At 44.5% G+C, this 18,667-nt stretch overlaps 1 protein-coding gene across 1 annotated transcript in view; it reads right to left on the bottom strand.

Annotated features, from left to right (window-relative positions):
- Window positions 1-3,956: 3,956 nt before the first annotated feature.
- dtn (transmembrane protein 132C dtn) overlaps window positions 3,957-18,667 on the bottom strand; it is a 63,000-nt gene continuing 48,289 nt past the window's right edge. The window contains exons 12-14 of the mRNA XM_065433630.2: window positions 18,084-18,287; window positions 15,119-15,445; window positions 3,957-13,369 (exon numbers count right to left, since the gene is read on the bottom strand). Of these exons, the coding sequence (XP_065289702.1) occupies window positions 12,578-13,369; window positions 15,119-15,445; window positions 18,084-18,287 (1,323 nt within the window). The 3' untranslated portion in view covers window positions 3,957-12,577. The remainder of the gene's footprint in view (window positions 13,370-15,118; window positions 15,446-18,083; window positions 18,288-18,667) is intronic.

The raw sequence follows: 18,667 nt of genomic DNA, 5'->3' as shown, positions 1-18,667 counted from the left end.
ATGGTTCAAATACTGGTGCAAGCAAAATTAAAAGGTGAAAGTGAAAGTTGGTTGTCAGAAATACGTGAGAAAAAGAAGGCCGCACCTAGAATATTTTGGAATCAGATAAAATTATTAGGCAGGAAATCAACAACAATACAACAACATATCCTAGACGAAGATGAAAACAGACTGGAAGGAGAAGCAGCAATAAATTACATCCAAAAAGTAACAGCCGAATCTTTCCAAGGCAAGGACGAGGTTGTATTTGAAGAAAAAAAGAGCATGAAAGAGACCCAAGGGGGAAAGGAGCTAGTGCTTACAAATTTAAACTGGAATAAAGCGGAAGAGAAAATTCCTAAGCGCACAGCCACAGGGCTAGACGAGGTTCCCGTTAGGCTGATAAATGAACTGGGACCAAAAAGTAAGGAAGCTCTCGTGAAAGCAGTTGAAAAAACTTTAAAAGATAGACGAATACCAGACAGTTGGCGACAAAGTAGAATGAATTTAATTTATAAAGGTAAGGGGGAGAAAGACAGAATTCACTCGTATAGACCGTTGACCATTACATCGGTAATATACAGGCTAGCAATGCAGGCAATCAAATTAAAGCTTCAAGCATGGGCAGAAAATAATGACATTTTGGGAGAGCTTCAGAATGGCTTTAGAATAGGTAGGCGTTTGGATGATAACTTGTTTGTTCTTACTCAGTGTATTGAAATATCAAAAGCAGAAAGCAGACCGTTGTATGTGGCCTTTTTGGACATTACAGGAGCATACGACAACGTAGACCGCAGCATTTTGTGGGATATTCTGGAAGGGGAAGGCTTAGGTAACGATTGTATACAGCTTTTGAGAGAGATTTACCTAGAAAATACTGTTTGCGTTGAATGGGAAGGGATGAGGAGCGCGGAGAAAGTTCATATCAACAAGGGACTGAGGCAGGGGTGCCCTTTATCCCCGCTGCTGTTTATGATGTACATGGTGAGGATGGAGAGGGCGCTAGAAGGAAGTAATATCGGGTTTAATCTCTCATACAAACAGGCAGGTACAGTAATAGAGCAGCAACTCCCAGGTTTATTTTATGCGGACGACATTGTGTTGCTCGCAAACAAGCAAAGTGATTTGCAACGTCTGGCTAATATCTGTGGACAGGAAGCCAACAATTTAGGTTTGAAATTTAGTGTTAGAAAATCAGGTGTTATTGTATTCAATGAAAACAGTGAACAGACAGTGGAGATACAGGGCCAAGAAATACCTCGGGTAACAGAATATAAATACCTTGGTATATGGATAAACGAAGGCAACGGATATATGGAAACACAGGAAAAAACCATAACAGTCAAGGGGAAGAGAAATGCAGCCATAATGAAGCACAGAGCGCTATGGGGATGCAATAGGTACGAGGTCCTCCGAGGTATGTGGAAAGGGGTAATGGTTCCAGGACTTACTTTTGCAAATGCGGTTGTTTGCTTTAAATCAGGGGTACAATCAGGACTCGACGGGAACCAAAGGTCAGTGGGTCGCCTCGCATTGGGCGCTCACGGGAAGACTACAAATGAAGCTGTGCAAGGGGATATGGGCTGGACTAGTTTTGAAGTGAGGGAAGCTCGCAGTAAAATTGAGTATGAAGAACGGCTGAGGAATATGGAGGAAAGTAAATGGGCTGGGAGAGTGTTCAGGTATCTGTACAGGCAAAACATTGATTCACAGTGGAGGAAAAGAACTAGGAAGCTTACCAGCAAGTATGCGGCCTGTGGGGTGGGCAACACAGCAACAAAGAAGGTCAAGCGGAAAGTCAGAGAGGCTGAATTAATCTCATGGGTGGCGGCAATGGAAAAGAAACCTGCCATGAGTAACTACTTAAGGGGAAAAAACGAAATTAGGAAAGAAACCATTTATGATAACTCAAAGGGAAGCTCATTACTTTTCGAAGCGAGATCGGGATGCCTTAGAACACGCACGTATAAAGCGAGATATAAGAAGGAAGAAGAAGCATGTGCTTGCTGCGGTAAAGCTAGGGAAACGACGGAGCATATTTTATTAGAATGTGAAGACATCTATCCAGCGGTCGATTTAGGCACCACTGGCCTCCTTGAAGCCCTTGGGTTCAGCGGGAGCAGTGGTAAAGCAAACAGGTTCGCAATAGACATCAGTAAGAGGCGATTGGAGGATTGGTGGAAGAAAAGTAGGGAAACGACAAAGGACGGAGACGTACAAAAGCACAGTTCGCAATAGGGTATCAGAAAATTTGGACGTGGTAGTTCATAGTGTTTTTTTTTTTTCTCATGGGTTAACCTAGGTAGGATATTAGGCAGCATAGTAGCAAGAGCTTGGTGGCACAAGCCACCGCCCCGTTCCAAAGGGGACGCTCATAACATCCATCCAACCATCCAAACTCCAGCGCTGGTTCCCCATATCGCTGGTTCAAGAAGGGTAAGCTTAACTGCAATGCCGTTGCCCCTAGAGTATCGAAAGCCTCTTGCTCATCAGGGTTTCCGTGGCATTTTTTTTTCGTTTGTTCATGTTTTCCGAAGTGAAGCCGATTGTTAGCTGATTTTAAAAACCACGTCTTAACGCTTTCAAGAAATGGCTGTTTTTAGTGTCGAGGGAGGGAGGACGCGCGTAGGAAATGGGAAAGGTGTAGCGGGTTTTCTTTTTTTTAAAAAAAAGCCGGGTGTGTCTTGGTGGAGGGTGGCCTTGTGCTCGCTGCTTTGTGGTTGTGGGTCCGGCACTGTTCTGGGGTGATTGCTTGCCCACGCAGGAGACGAAAAGTTGCGAGACCTGCTTGCAAGACCAATTTCTCCGGACCTGACCAGGGAGAAAAGTCACAAGAGCGCCACGAGGACGGATGACCACACCCAGGAATCTACCTGCTACGAACTAAGGGTTCGTGACCTCTACGGGGAATTCTGATACCGAAACGCCGATCCCTCGTACAGTGGCTGCTGGCCCCTACACGTCGGGATCATATGGTGCCACGCTGTCTCGGCACGCCCACTCTTCGCATACACGGCAGATGTCTGCGGCTGCGTATGTGCTCAGCCGCGCTTACAGGCATGCGCAGCCATGGCCTAGAAGCGTGCCAACTGACCCCCATCCCCCCACCCCCGCCTACTCTTGATCGTGTTACTGCAAGCGAGCTCCCCTCTTTCCCTTTGCTCGCATGGAAAGGGGGCACTCGTCAAGCCACCATCTTTCTTTTCTCACAATTGCGCATTTTAAATCGCACCTAAAACGCACTGTGCGTGGGGGGCGATAGGATCTTACCGCACTTGTGCTTTATATGGAACACGATGCGGCTAGCTCTATTTCGGCGGTCGCTCTCGTTGTTCGGCGTGCGATTAGATAGGTGCGCTTGCACAAATCCGCTTGTAATTGAATCATTTGACCGTCTGTGGAAGTGTCGATTTATTGTCTCGGCATCCCTTTGTGGTGGCAGTGAAATTTCGTTATATTGTAATGGCATACAAACACACTTTGCTATATTGAGGTTCCAAGTACATGGTGTTCTATGGACAAGAGATTATTGAGTGTTAAATACTTTGTTATATCAAGAATTTCCTTATATTGAGGTTTGTTATATCCAGGTTTAACTGTACGTATATGCATCCAAGCATTAGGTCAAGGTTAGGAGTACAGATTTTTGGGCTAGTTGGTTGGATACAATTGCTGTGACCATAGCACTAGTGTGTCATCGACAAAACGGAATGACAGGTATGGTGCGCCATCACACTGGCCAATAAAGTTGCACCAAGGTTCTTGTGTTTAAAACACACTGCCTCTTAGCCAGGCCATATAGTGTCATAGCATGCCAACTCTAGAGCCATGTGCTATGCGGCTGAGGGTCGGCCAGATTTATAATTTATTTAAGCCCCACACACAAGAAATGGATGTTGAAGACCACCACATGAACACTCAAACTTCCATGGTAGCTAGCAAATGTGCATGTACGAGAAACTGTACACATCAAGGCATCAAGGGGTTTCACATTTATTGGCTGGCTCAAAACAAGTACAAAAGAAACACTAAGGACATTAATGTTTCCCCTCGTGACTAGAGGTGCCTACACGAGAGCTCTTCCTACCTATACAGCATCAAGGTCGTCTATATGCACTGCACGCAGCTGCTGGCTGCCGCAGCTGTCGAGTATAGTATACGTGTACCATCGGCATAGTCACACAAACAATACCTTAAGTAGTGCATATATGTACACATTTCTGTATTATGCAAAGACTGTACAAACACGTAAAATAAATTAATGTCACCATCTGACTGAAACAGGAAGAAGGGGTGGAAGAGGGCGAGGAAGGCAACCGCGTTAGATGCAGCGCACAAGTGCTGGCGTATGAAATGTGGCTGAAATGGGAAAGACTTCATGCAAAGGAGCATTTGTGTAGATGAAGAACATTGATAGTAAAAAAAAAAGAAGAAAAAGAAGGATAAATTTAAAAGATTTCCCTTTCCTTCAAGGCTGCCTGCAAAATTATACACACCTGCAGGTTTAGGTGTGGATCGCATGCACAAATGTTCAAGCGGACATTACTAAAAACAGCAGCAATATGAAGAAGTAGAGTGTGTGTCCGTGTCACTTGTGTAGGTGTTTTGAAGTATAGGCATGTATGGTACAATGCACGGTGCATCTTGTTGTTGGTACGAGTAACACTTGAGTCACAGGGGCACGTTTCAAAGGCCCTTGAGTCAAGGGCTGTTGAAATTGACAAACTCTGTTGAAATTGAAGGAGTTGGGTTGCTGCCACATGGCAGTTTTCAATGGCCATTGAGAGTTTCACTTGTTTCACATTATGAATGAGTGGCACAACGATTACCACACCAAAGCCACACGAAAAACCCGAATGATTATGTATAGCATTATTGGCGATTATATAAATTATTTTGAACTCAATGCTGATAATCTTTGCTGATAGTCTTTAGAGAATGTTTTGGTGGCAGATATATACATATCTTTTTCGTGTTGGTTCAAAAACACTGCTAAGAGAGGGCCGCATGGCTGCCACTCGATGGCCTATAAAATTTCCTGGGAGTTCCATGGAGCTCTTTGAATTCAGTGGACTTGTGACTTGATGACCATCGAATCTGCCTGTGTAGCAGCACCCAATTCACCGTTGAGTTGCAAGACCATCAGTTTGACGTGTCTGTGGTCACACCGGCATAACTGTCGCTCAGTCATATTCTGAACACAATGCAAGAATCAAAGGCATTTACAACTGCGGCACATGAACCAGTGCACACTGTCCGGCATGTCCACTGTACAGGCGATGACACGCAAAACACGACAAAAGCCACTTGTCATTCTCACTTGCTAGGCGTACACTTGCTGCTATCAGAGAGCTTGAGGTAACATTTGCAGGCACACAACAATCACACTGCCCAAATAAAATCACAAGATCCAGTTACTGTGTGCTCGGAACGAGAGAGCCAAGCAATGCATTTCAAGTATTGCATTTCCATACCAGGCATTGCCTGCGGCTCTGCATCCTTTTCCAATTAAGCCTGCTCAACTTCCATCTTGCGTCACCTGATACCATATGAAACATGTTTTCGATATACCTGCTGCATGCCCAGTTTCACAGCCTCTAAACTTGGCATGAAGTGCTCAGAAACCTGTGAAATACACCCAGTGTTCCTCAGTTAGCAATTTGTCATTTACTTGAAAGGAAATGCAGTTTAGTTACACTATGCAATGTATAACTGAGTAAATGCACATTTTTTTAAACATGAAAAAGAAGCGACTTTCACTGGTTCACCAGCACATATCAAACCTGCACTGCCCTGATACAATTAATGGCCCTTAATTAGTACAGCACACTTCGAGCCCTAAGAAAATGAACATACTAGGCAATGACAAAGATAGTAGTGTTGGAGCTATTTTTGTGTGAGCAGCATACCTAATTACGTACTGAACCAAGAAAACAATGGAGACTGCTTAGTTAAATAGAAGATGGACAAGGTTCATTCGGGCAGTTGAAGAGCACGAAGAAAGAATATCAGCGACTTTCTAAAAATAGCGCATTCTGAAAATCTCGGCTTACGGTTTACAATAAGCTAACAATACACTTTGCTTAGTACACCAGCTGAGCAACAACGAATTTCATTTTTTTTCACCTCAACTTGCAACAGACTGTTATGCTGAAGTTTTTGGAGCAGCAAGGAGACTTCGTTGAAAGCACAATTCCATTAAATGTGGAGTGGAATAGGAAAGCTGCACCAGTAAAAAAAGCTATGCCGTTGAATTTTGTTAGGTTTGGTTAGATGCATATCAGTGACAATGTGCTGGCATTGTTTAAATGCCCAACCCCACATTCCACTGTAGAAAAAAAAAATTGCTCGGATGGTTCTCACAAGCCAGCCAGCACCATGTACATTTTCAGGGGTCTTCCAAACTCATAAGATTGTGTTTGATGCCACTAAAATCTCGTTTTATACAACACAAATAATGTTACAAGTATTCTATATCATTATAATATCTCAATGTTGCTTGAACACCCATCACTCATGCTTTTACAATGTTTTCCCAGAGTAGCTGCTCCCTGCCACATCTTCAACACAAGCTTGGTAGTCAACCCTAATGCCTGTGCTCGGTTCCCCACTCATACACATACCGTGAACAGCATATTTATTCTAACAACCTTAAAAGAAGATCCTGCATTTGCCACTAATTTCTTATCATTTAAATTTAGCGACACCGTTGAATTTTTTGGTCCACATTGTTCAATGATATACTTGGGATCTTGAGCTTGTCTGGTTTATCCGGAAAAATAAAATAATAAGAAAAAATGCTGTCGTATATGTGCACATCGCCACCAAAGGTTATCTGTTATAGTTTAAAAATTATATTCCTGTGCAAATATAATTTTCCTTTCCATCACTCGCATTGTCCTTAGCTTCACTGAGAATGACGGCCTAAAAAGGTTTAGTATATTAGATGAGGGATAGCTGCAGCTCTATCCACCTTATGCAAATAAAATAAATCGAAACGAGAACCACCTGTGAGAGACTTTTATAATTTTGCTAATTATCTCTTTTAGTTAGCAGAGTAAACCATGGCCCCATTAAAACGAAACCACCTTCACAACAAAGATTTACAGCACTTGACCACATTATGCTGAAAAACCAATGAACTAACTGGAAGGATGTGTGTGGCAGTTCATGTTTGCATAATGAGGACATGAACACTGCCAGTGAGAATATGCAGCAAGCAAAAATTAGTGCTTTATCATATGCAAATGTGATAACAACACTGCATAAAGAAACCATGGAAGAATGCCAGATAAAATTTTAGCATCTCGCACATTCTTTAAGTAAACATGTAGGCGTACCTATAATATTAGCCCCGCCCGCAAAAAGACATTGCTCCTTAATAAACAGCTGCTGTGATAGCCATGCTAACCTATAAAGAACCTGACTACAGACAAATATGAGGTTAATAAGTGATGAGAAATTTATTCCTCTGCTAAATAACGGTGCATGATACTCAAGACTGCCTTTATAGCCGAGCAATGAATGATACAGAAGACCTATTGTTTCTGAGCCTTTGTTCAACAAGCAAGAAATACAGTAGGCAAGCTAGAGTAACATGCTCTTTATGGATGTGTATTATGTCAAACTAATACAGAAATGTAAAAAAAAAGCTAATGTACTGTGCAAATATTTGAAATGGAGGTCCCCCAAGCAAATCTAGTAGCTGCTGCTTTTTCACAAAGCAGATGAGATATAGTACTCGAACGACATGAAGACCGCTTTTGCAACTATGTGTGCTATCCTAAAATGACAGCAGGGAAAAGAGCCTGAAGCTTCTATGGAAAGGTAAATAAGAGTCAATAAATAATAGATTCAAGGATGTCAGCTGTGATATGCGCCACCATTCGGCATTGGTATCTACAAATAATGCAAAACCTAACTAGACAAACAACTTTTGATAAAACGACTGAGCAAATGTCAAGTGAGCAGACAAAAAGGTGCAACATTACAGCAAGAAAACACTTGGCAAAAAAGCTGATCCTCGCCACGTTGTTAGTTTTGCTGAGCAGCCCGTAACATGTATGTAAGAAAGGAAAAAAATAAATATACGCGCACATTCCCAGAAAGTTATAACGCACTATACGGTCATGTGCTGGCACCATGCTGACACGTGTCTGCCAGCGGCATCACATGGATGAGTTACCAGTCTTTGTACTTGGTCTTTCAGAAAACTCCAGGATTCACTAAGTTCATTCATCCCTGCGAAGCTGGACACAGAAACTATGAAAAGCTTTCGCAACCTTTAAAAATGAAGGAACTCGAAACACTTCTCGACCCTGCATAATAAGTAAGTAATAATAAATAAAGCAGTCTCACAAGCAGTAACGGGTTTTCTTCCAACTTGAATTTGCCTTAGATAGTTTTATTATTGACACTTGGTGAGATGCTAGGACGCAGAGATTTCTTTGGCATATATCACACGTCTCAAGCCTGTCATTTTCAATGCGGTAACTGCCATCTATCTCTGGAGCCCACTGCTTCAAGGACATTGCTCACACAAACTAAGAGGATGTCAGAGATATGCAAGGTCAGACTTGAAATGAAAGCAATGTATCAGAAAATATTTGTTCAGTGTTTCGTGTACATTGCAAAAATGGCAGTACAATGCAGCAAATGCCCGATGCTAATGTAAGGTTTTTCATACTCACCAAGAAGAATACAAAATAACAGTTTCATTTAGCTAAGTGGTAAAGTGAACAATGCTGAAATCACGGGTAGCTTTATCGATGTTGACAACTTTTTCATACCAGAATCTTGAGCTTGCATTACTTGGTCGCTGCTGCAGCCCACGTCAATGGTTCTGAAGAACAAGTACAGGCTTGAAGAGCAAATATCTCACTATTGTATAGGCAATCAAAAGATCCCTTGGATAAGGTATGATGAAATAACTGCCTTCCCTTGGTATGAGGGATCATTCAGTGCTGCATCCTAAATAATACACAAGCAAAAGCTGCCCTTGAACACACAACCACCAAGAGCATGCATGCTGCTGCCTTGGCAGTCAAGTTGGAGCAGGTGCAAAAGCGGGGCAACATGTTTTTTGCTCATTCGCAATGGCAAATGGTGTTTTATGAATGAGATTCCTATGGCCGTTACACGCTCTGTTCACTTACAAAAGCAGCAGCTCTGACACTGTTTGACAGAGGAACCAGAAGAGTGAACCAAGAGGTTTGGCTCAGTACATTGTATATACAGTTCAAAAAGCACCGCAAGCGGCAATATATATCTATATTGTACAATCTGGTTCAGGCTTATTTCAAATACTGAACATTTCAGGATGCAGCCGCCTGGGTGAAAGTGACATGTATGCAGCAAAAAGTTCTTCTGCTTGGAATTCTCAAAGTACAACCTTGGTCCGCAAACAAAAAAATTCCTCTCAAAAGATGGAGAAAGTACAGATGCAATCATATGGTTAACAGAAATGCCGCTCACGAAAGTAGGGCAGCCCGTAAAAAATTGCACAACTTGAGATGCAATGTCCTCAAGACTTCCCAAATTGTAATGACTACAAAGCTGCAACAGTGCTCTGCAAAACATGCAAAACAATGATGAAGCAGCTGCTACACTGGCATGGGACGCAGTAGGGGAAGTGGGGTGCAGTTATGGGGAGGTGGTGAGGCAGTCACCCCTAGATTTCTAACTATACTTGCGGACAATGTTCTGTGGCAATGACGGGAGAGCTACAGGCATGGAGCTGATACATCTGTGTCACTACACCAAGCATACGACAGGGTTTGACAGTGCTCTTGGTTTCTTAGAACAGATGCCAAGTCAGCACAGCTTCTACATGTGACAGTTTCGCATTTCGCCAAAGGCAGAAGAAAAAGACAGTAAAATAAGTCCAACTTAACAATCACTGGTGTCTTATTTTGCTGTTGTAAGTAAGATGTTTTATGTTTTCTCTTCCCTAGCCTTAGTTAATGCTGATGAGAATGCAGGACTTCTATTAGGAGCACCCTTACTTGCACATGCTTTGCCTCTGTAGCTTTTCCTTCATTGTCCCAGAAAGTTGTCCACGAGTATACCACTGCAGATCACAGGCACGCGAAGGGCCTCACATGGGCGGGTGCCAAATATTTCCACAGTGCATCCTTGGCACGTTCTCGACCATTTAACCTGAGAAAGTGCAAAGTATCATGTTTGATGCTACGTTAAATACCTCAAAGCTCTGATTTAAACATGGGGAACTTAATGCAAAGCCCATGGTAGCATTTTTAATATGCTGGAGCGAAGCTTCGGTTGTGGACAGTTCAGAAAGCCAATTACTAATTATTTGCAATACTAATTAATTTTAACTAAAATGACACAATTTTTTTGGGTATAAATGTAAACTCCATGGCCTGAAATAAAGGTAAACAAGTTATTTTAATTTTCCTTCATGTAGAATAGTGTTCGGGCTTAGCAGAACTAATGTTCACTCCATGCCAATTAGAAACTGCCTAGCATCCCAAACAGCAGCTGTATGCCACCTAATCAACCTGATGCAAGGCATATTTTGTGCTTGCAATTTGACACTGTCAAATTCAACAATGCATATGAAACTCTTCCAAGTTATCTTTCACAGTTCTCTATGGGATATCGAAAACTCGAAACTTGTGTACCAGCAGCCTAGGGAGTGCTATTGGCCCCCTTGCCCCCACTGAGCTGCTCACTGGAGAGAAGGTGACTGCTCTGCAATCCCCCACCCTTTCACATCCCTCACCCCCCTCTCTCCTAACCTAATGCCAAGGACTTCCCATTGTTCTTTGTCAGCTTATGCCTCAGGGGGAAGTGCGAATGCAGATGTCTTCCTGAGATCTTTGGTGCACAGACGTAAATAAGTGTGAAATATTTAAAAATGGTGCAAATAATCTAGTATACACTATAGAAAACTATAAAACTAACATATGGCACATAATATGAGATGCACTGGCCTTCGAAGTACCTAAAACAAACAAAAATATTAACATCCAAGCGTACAGGCTTGGCTAGAAAACATGGCCAACGGCAACACCTGCTGCAAGCACAACACATGGCAACTGGAATGAGCAGCAACACATTCTTCCCATTGTTGTGTTTGTACAAAAATATGCTTGAAGAAAGCATACTGACTATTGCCTTAAGCCACGAACGATTTCCGGTGTGTGCCAGCTCACATCTACGAGCCTACGCAGCAGCCATGCCTCCTAAGCAACGGTGGTTGGCATTTACAAAGGATGCACGCTCACTCCTGGCTAGATGGACGTTGTTTCAGATTGAGCTCAATTGATGGCACTTCGAAATGCTTCAATTCTGTCGAACATATTCATTTTTTTTTTGTCAAATGAACGTAAATGGAAAAACGCTTGCTCACATTACATAATTTCAGCAGATGGAGGAGCAGGGTAGTCTGCACCAGATCACAGCTGCTGCGATCACCTTACTGCTGCGTGCTTGGACAGCGTCTTCTGATTGGTCTCTATCTCTAGGTGCGTGGCAATGTGAGCCAGCACGGGCACCCATATTTGACTGGTGTAGACGTCTGCGCCTGCATGTAGATTAACATAGGCATGTAGACACGAGCTGGCACGCAACCAGCGAGCATACATAAAGCCTGGGCTTTATATGTATGAAAAGCACGAGAACAATAGTCAGTTACATATTTTCCTGGCATAACAACATGCTTTCAAATCATGATGAAAACTGACAAGCATAACTTGCCACAGCTGTAAGATTTGGTCACAACAAGGATCTGCCCAGCATTCCATAGTTCCCCACGCGTCAAAACTTCCGAGATTTCCTGCAAATTGACTACATTTGTATATGCTTCAATTATTGTATACTGCTCTTATAACAGGGGCAATAGTCAGTACACAGCAGCACGAGCGGCCACCAGCGAAAAAAAAAATCACTTTGAACGATACTGTGGGGCTCACAATGCTGCGATAATTAGTGTCACAACACCTTGAACACCGTGGCACTGCAACGCAGCGGCACTGCCAAACACAGTAAGCATAACATACAGGCAGCGCACAGTACCCCAAATCGATCTCGCGCAAACCGGTGCGGTGGGGCACGTAAAAGAAAATACCTTGCAGAACCGAGGAGCAAGAAGATACAGAGGGCACTGCAGGCTTCACTCACCCGTTTGCGACTGCATGTGCTCAGAGTAGGAAGCTGACAGCACCCTGTCACACAGCAACACACCTCCCTTCCCCCAGGCACAAACAAGGCAGCTGTCACAAAGGTGCTCGTCAGACAAGTTCACCAAAAACGGCCTGCAAGAACTACCCCCCACATCTGAGAAATGAGTGAGCCCGCTGCTGCAGGCTGGCTGCATAAGAAGCGCTGACACTCGGCCAGAAAAGGAACCATACGGGAGGCAAAGGATGGTTGATTGTAGCTCCATGCAAAAAGCTGGTGGTGGCGTGGCGGTGAACAGAACACCAACCCGTCGCCCAAAGCATGCACAAGTAAGTCACTGCTCAGAGTTCACGCAGGCACTGCCTTGAGGCAACCTTTGCCAGCTCTGGCAAGGTTGCATATCAGCTGGTGTGCATCGCACTCAGATGGCAGTCGAGGCTTCCTCCGCTGCTTTCTAGGCGCTCGACTCCTTCAGCGAGTCAAAATATTCAACGAGCTGGTCATAGTTCATGCCTTTGGTGACGTCTTCCCACTCCAAGGTACTTCCTGCTACTGCCTTCCCGTTGGCCCGTGCTTTCACAACCTTGCAGATGGGTGGCAGAACACTCCTGTTGCTGGGAGACGTAGACTTGGATTCGGGTGAGGTTGTCTTGGATCCACCCGGTGACGTGGACTTTGTGTCTGGCGATGTCCGCGATCCCGGAGATGTTGTTTTGGAGTCGGGTGAAGTAGTCTTCGATCCGGAAGAAGCCATCTTGGAGCTAGGTGACTGAATTCGAACATGTGGAGACAATGCCCTCTGGTGGTGGATGTTGCCATTAACGTGACCCAGAAGTGGCACGTTCTGCAGCGAGTCAGTGGCGGGACTGGTGCGTGACGTGGTTCGGTGTGGAGGCACCGGGGGTGGTCGGGTGAACGTAAGCATGGGGTTGGTGCGAATGCGGGGCTGGGGTCCAGCCTTCTTGGTGCCAGCGGTGTCATCGCCAGTGCTCTGCAGCGGGTTGTTGTCGACAGTGGTGATGCGGCCTGTGGTGGCAGGATAAGGCAGGGAGGTGGGAGGGCTCTTGGAGTGGTCCTCGGGGGCCACCAGCGCTTGGGAGCAGCGCGTGTTGACGGAGCTGCGTTCGAGCGTGGCCCGCCCCAGCCAGACCCAGTCATGGGCACTTGACACTGGGCGGCGAGGGTGCGAGGGGGGAGCAGCAGCAGCAGTAGCAGGTTGCACAGAGACTGTGGTGTTGTTCACGTCCTGTCGAGAAAAGCACCAGATCAGAGGTGCCAACCACAAGATGGCATTGAGAAAGCAGAGCTTGCTAATGAGATATTTCCTTGGAGAAGGGCCCTGGATCCACCAGCAGCCCTTCCAGATTCCATAAGAAGGTAGAAATAGAAATTAGTTACTCAAGCTAGAACAAAATGAGCAAACAATGGAACTTGCCTCAAAAGTGGTAAAATGTGGTGCGAAAGTTAGCAAGTAGGTGTGGCTCCACCAAATCCAACATATCATTTTTGATACGCTAAGTTTGATACCTCAAAATTTCAGTTGCGGATCACTCAGAAAACCATCACTACTAATTTTTCCTTACAATCACTGCTAATAATTATCGTATTTACTGGAATAATGGTCGCACTTTTTTGTCAAAAAAATTGATGCAAATTCAGGGTTTGATCATTATGTGGGTTACCTTTTCAGCGAAAAGAAAAAAAAAATTTTTCATCCTGCGTTTGCTGCGGGATGACAACAGGTCAACAAACAGGTGGCTGCCGCCGTAACAGTGCAGGACACCAAAACAAAAATGGCTGCTGGCGCAGCAAGCCAAACGCGCCGAACGTGTTTTTCTTCTCCAGAGTACATTACGTGCATTCAAACAGTTTCTTTCTATTAGTAATGAATAATATCGTCATTATCAGCTAGTTTGTGGCAATAACGTAGCCATGTCCACTTTGAGGGGACAGAAACAGAGATGGGCGTGCTCAGCTGCCAGTGACATAGAAACACATGGTGGGCATGCTGCAAGAACTGTGGCATTTATCTTCACTACTATCCTAATACGGCAAGTTTCCGCTAAGGGTAGGTGAATGTTAGCTGTGTAACAAGTGTCAGCGTATGAATAGGGTACACTTCTAACGTATCAGTGTAAATGTGGCTACTATTGTTGCCGCTCAAGATTTGCTGTGTGCCCACGAGTTCACGCCAGAGGAATCGAAAGGTGCCTCTTTTGTTGTTGTTGTTGACCACAAGCATTATAAGGCCTACAAATAATAAAGCCAAGGCAAGTTTGGTTGTAGCTTTTCTTTTTTCATGGAAGTGATGAAAGGAATGAAATGGGGCATCTGCTTAAGAATGTTTGGCACGTGCACACCGCTTGGGATGTCCTGAAGAGTCATTCGCGTAGCATTTGGCAGATGGTTAGCTCTCATGATCATCATTAGCTAGACTTGGCACACTACATATCGCTGCGGCAAGCTCGGGGTGCAATTATTACACGAGAAAGAAAAAAATTGAATTTTCACGACAAAATTCAAGGGTGCGATCATTACACAAGTAAGTACGGTACTTAATTACTAAACTATGGATGGATGGATGAAAAACTTTATTGGGGTCCTTTGGGGCGCACACTAGCGCGCAGCGGGCCGCTCCCACATCGGGACAGAGAGGCCGAGCCTCTCCACCGCGTCGCGGGCCCGTTGGACAGCCCATAACTGTTCTTCGAGGTTGGGGCTGTGCAGGACCGCATCCCAGCATGAATTACTAAATTATGTCTAACTAATATACCATATAAATGCTTTTTTTGTACGAATATATTCTTCATGGCCAGAAACAAACGTGCACAATTTGTTCTAATTTTTCTTGATGTGGAATGGTGTTATGGCTTTGTGGGATCAAACTGCCTATAACACATCAATTACCATGTGACCGCACACACTCCAAAAAAGAATTCTTGAGGCACAATAGACCGGACAGCTGAGACAGCAGACGACACGCTGGCACACTCACTGCATGCTTCTGGTATTTCACTGCAAGCACGGTGCAGCCCGTGACCATGACAGCGGCAGCCAGGCCCAGCACACCAAGAAGGGCATACAGGCCCAGCTCCAGCGGTGAGGCCATGAGTGAACGCGATCCATCGGCTGAGAGGGCGGCCCGGTTCTGGTGTGCCTGCACCGACGGCTCCAGGTGTCGTGCACCGTCCTGGTATGGCACTGCATCCAGGCTTCCACCGGCACCGGCCGAGCTGAACCGGGCATTGACCCTGGCACGTGCCCAGGCCAAAGGGGCACCTCGGCGCCGCCGCTGACAAGCTTCGCCCAGCTCCAGGCTCAGCTGATGGAGTGAGAAGAGAATGCAAAGATGTGCAAATCACACAGTGCAGAGGAACCCTGGTAAACAGCTGTAATTGGGTGAAAATGCTGGTTCGATAAAATAAGTCTTGAGATTTGGTCAGTCTACTACTATTCAGGCAACGCATATAGCTCAATAAAACATGTTGCTGGGCTAGCTGGTGCATTAATTTCTGCTAGAATTTTGATGCAGCAAAACACCAGAGATGACAGAACCAACATGGAGAGGTGTAACAATGCAAATAGACTTCCAATCACCAAAACCTAATTTATCGCACCTAAAATGAAGCTAGAATGAGAATGGATTGACAGCAATAGTCTAAGGTCATCATGGTATGGACCACTGTTTAGCTTTTTCAGTCTTTACACACCATATGACCATAGAGTTGCCCAGTCACATTATTTCGCACTTAATGATGCACTGGCTTGAAACATAAAGTGTGCTTAGCGGTAACCTGTTGAGTTCGCATTTTGACCACTGTCATTCTACCACTACAGATAGGCAAAAATACAGTCACGCATAATACACTGAATCTCTATCCCCTGGCAATAGAGGTTGCTCATGCTCTGGTAGCTGAACAATTGAGGGTTTTTTCGTAACAGTCGCCGTCCGCCACTTTCCTCACTCATTCATTGCAGACATTCAGGGTGTAGTTGGTGTCACTTGAACCTACCTGACGATTCTGAGCAACGAAAATTCGTAATGACAATCAGTGAAGCTACCCAGGATTGGTACTATTCAACATCTCAAGAAAAAAAATGCTGGAAGTGCGGAACTCGCATGACAAATCACTAATGCAGCCTCTACAATTTAGCCGCTTGGCTCGGCTTGTCCTGTCATTTGGTAGTGAATAGCGACTAATGGTTCAACTAAGCTTTGCTAGCTTCAGTTCTTGGGAGGTGCCAGTGACATGGCCAGCAACGTATCAAAACAAGGTTATCGCTCTCTCTGCTTGACTCAGGGTCCAAATTAGCTCGCAGTCGTGCAGGCGGTGTTCGAATTATTTTAGGGGCATGCTGTAAGATGTCCGAGATTTGTCCGATGTCTCTCTGCTTGACTCAGGGTCCAAATTAGCTCACAGTCGTGCAGGCGGTGTTCGAATTATTGCGCGGCATGCTGTAAGATGTCCGAGATTTCAGTTGTCCTTATACATTAAGTCTATGAGGCCAGTGGCGGTGTCATGAAGCTGTTCGAATAATCGAGCATGCCCGAGTTACTGACATTTTAACCCTTTGTATCCCATGCTCCTTGTAGTCAAACAACTAGATATATAGCAGTAGTTGTAGCCGGGCTTCTTGGTACATATTCAGTAAATATAAAGAACATACTTTCTAGATTCTTGTCTCAAGGCACGTGTCAGTTTCAGTTGGCCCCTTTGCACATGAGTAGAGATGCATGTACATAAGTGGCAATCATCAAATAAATATGGTTGACAGTACAGTGCTCGTCCCGTCCTCTTTGTTCATCTGTGTTCCAGGTTGCGCTCCTTTATGTTTACTTAAGTAAATATCTGATGGTTGACTTTGCATTAGACAGTGCCAAATGATGCAGAAAAGGAAAAGATAAACCTCCTTCAATGAACCTGAATTATTCAAGAAAGTAAGTGTCCACATATGTGCACACTAGGAATACAGGGTCACTCTTTGTGGAACCTTTCGAAGCAGTTTGTCGGTTCATTCTTCATTGCACAGACACACCTTGCGGGTTTTGCACTGAAGCCTTGTTCTGTGTGAGCACACACATATATTTAAGTAATATATATAATCCACACCTACAAAATGTCATGTTGCACTAAAAACAAAAGCACGATAACATCTTGTTGCATTTCGTTCTACAGTGTGATGAAAAATGCACCTGGACAGTGCTTCATGTGCAGTTTGGGAACTCCGCTTTCCTGACAGCAACATGTATGCGGACGCAACCTGATGTGTGGGGCAAAAAAATACTTCTGGTTGCCTCTTCCCGAGAAGCCTTACGTAAAAGTGATCTTTGTGTGATGCTCCTTCATACAAGAAATGTCACAAATAAATAAACAAAAAATGCATCATGACAAGTTGGAAGCAAGTGGTATAAACCGAGTCACGGTACTTCGAGGAGTATGCCACCTTTCTTTATCTTGCTGAGCTGCTGTGAGGATGGGTTGTGCCACCAATTATGTACATTTTTAAACATCGAAGTGCCCCCCACTCCAAAAAAAAGAAAATTAAATAAATGAAAGTGGTATTTGAAAGTCCGGTGGCGTGCACATGACTCTCAGTGCTACTTTACGTTATGGCAACATTTGTTGACATTGGGATAGGAAGGGTTAAACATCAGTTGGTGCCCATATCACTATCACATCACTTCATTCTCCTCTCAAATCCAAACACAGATCACTGTGAATAATGCAAGAATGTTTCTGCAATTATTAACCTTAGTAGCATGAATATGGGGTTAGGACACATAAAAAAGAAAAGGAGAAAGGAAACAAAGACAACCATGAAGTTGATGTCAGGGGCCCTTCAAGCTAGTAAACAGTTATGTTTATGGCTATCTACCCGGAAGAAACATTTCTCCTTAGCTAAATTGAGAAATTCACAAAACTGATTCTTTTTTTTCTAATCAAGGTTTAGTGAAGTACCTGCAGTAAGCTTCCCTGCCCTTGGCCAATGGCCACGATACGTGGTCGTGCCGTCAGACCACCCGACGAGGGCGCCACAGGTGCCAGAGCAACCACCCCTGGATCCAGGCTTTCAGTGACGAGGCTGAAGTCAGACTCCGGCACGTCTGTCAGTGGAGTCCACGTGCCGTCCGAGAACCTCAGAGTCACATCCAGCAAGCCTTCCTGCTCAGGACCAAAAAAAAGAATAATAATAAATTATGGGGTTTTATGTGGCGAAACCAAGATCTGATTAAGAGGCACGCCGTAGTGGGGGACTCCTGCAATTTCGACCACCTGAGGTTCTTTAACGTGCACCTAAGTCTAAGTGCGCGGGTGTTTTCGCATTTTGCCCCCATGGAAATGCGGTTGCTGTGGCCGGGATTTGATCCCGCAACCTCATGCACAGCAGCCCAACACCATAGCCCCTGAGCAACCACGGCGGGTTGCTCAGGACACAAGACATACCTTTTAACGCTTTATCATTAGGAGTGTCAAAGTGGAAAAAAGTGTATGTGTGTGAAGTGCGGGAAGCCAGTTGCATGGTAAAGGTAGAGGGAGGGAGG

The sequence above is a fragment of the Dermacentor albipictus genome, chromosome 2, assembly GCF_038994185.2.
Source record: "Dermacentor albipictus isolate Rhodes 1998 colony chromosome 2, USDA_Dalb.pri_finalv2, whole genome shotgun sequence".
In the NCBI taxonomy this organism is placed as follows: domain Eukaryota; kingdom Metazoa; phylum Arthropoda; class Arachnida; order Ixodida; family Ixodidae; genus Dermacentor; species Dermacentor albipictus.
Note: the sequence above shows the minus strand (reverse complement) of the source record. Positions and strands in the feature narration are given on the sequence as shown.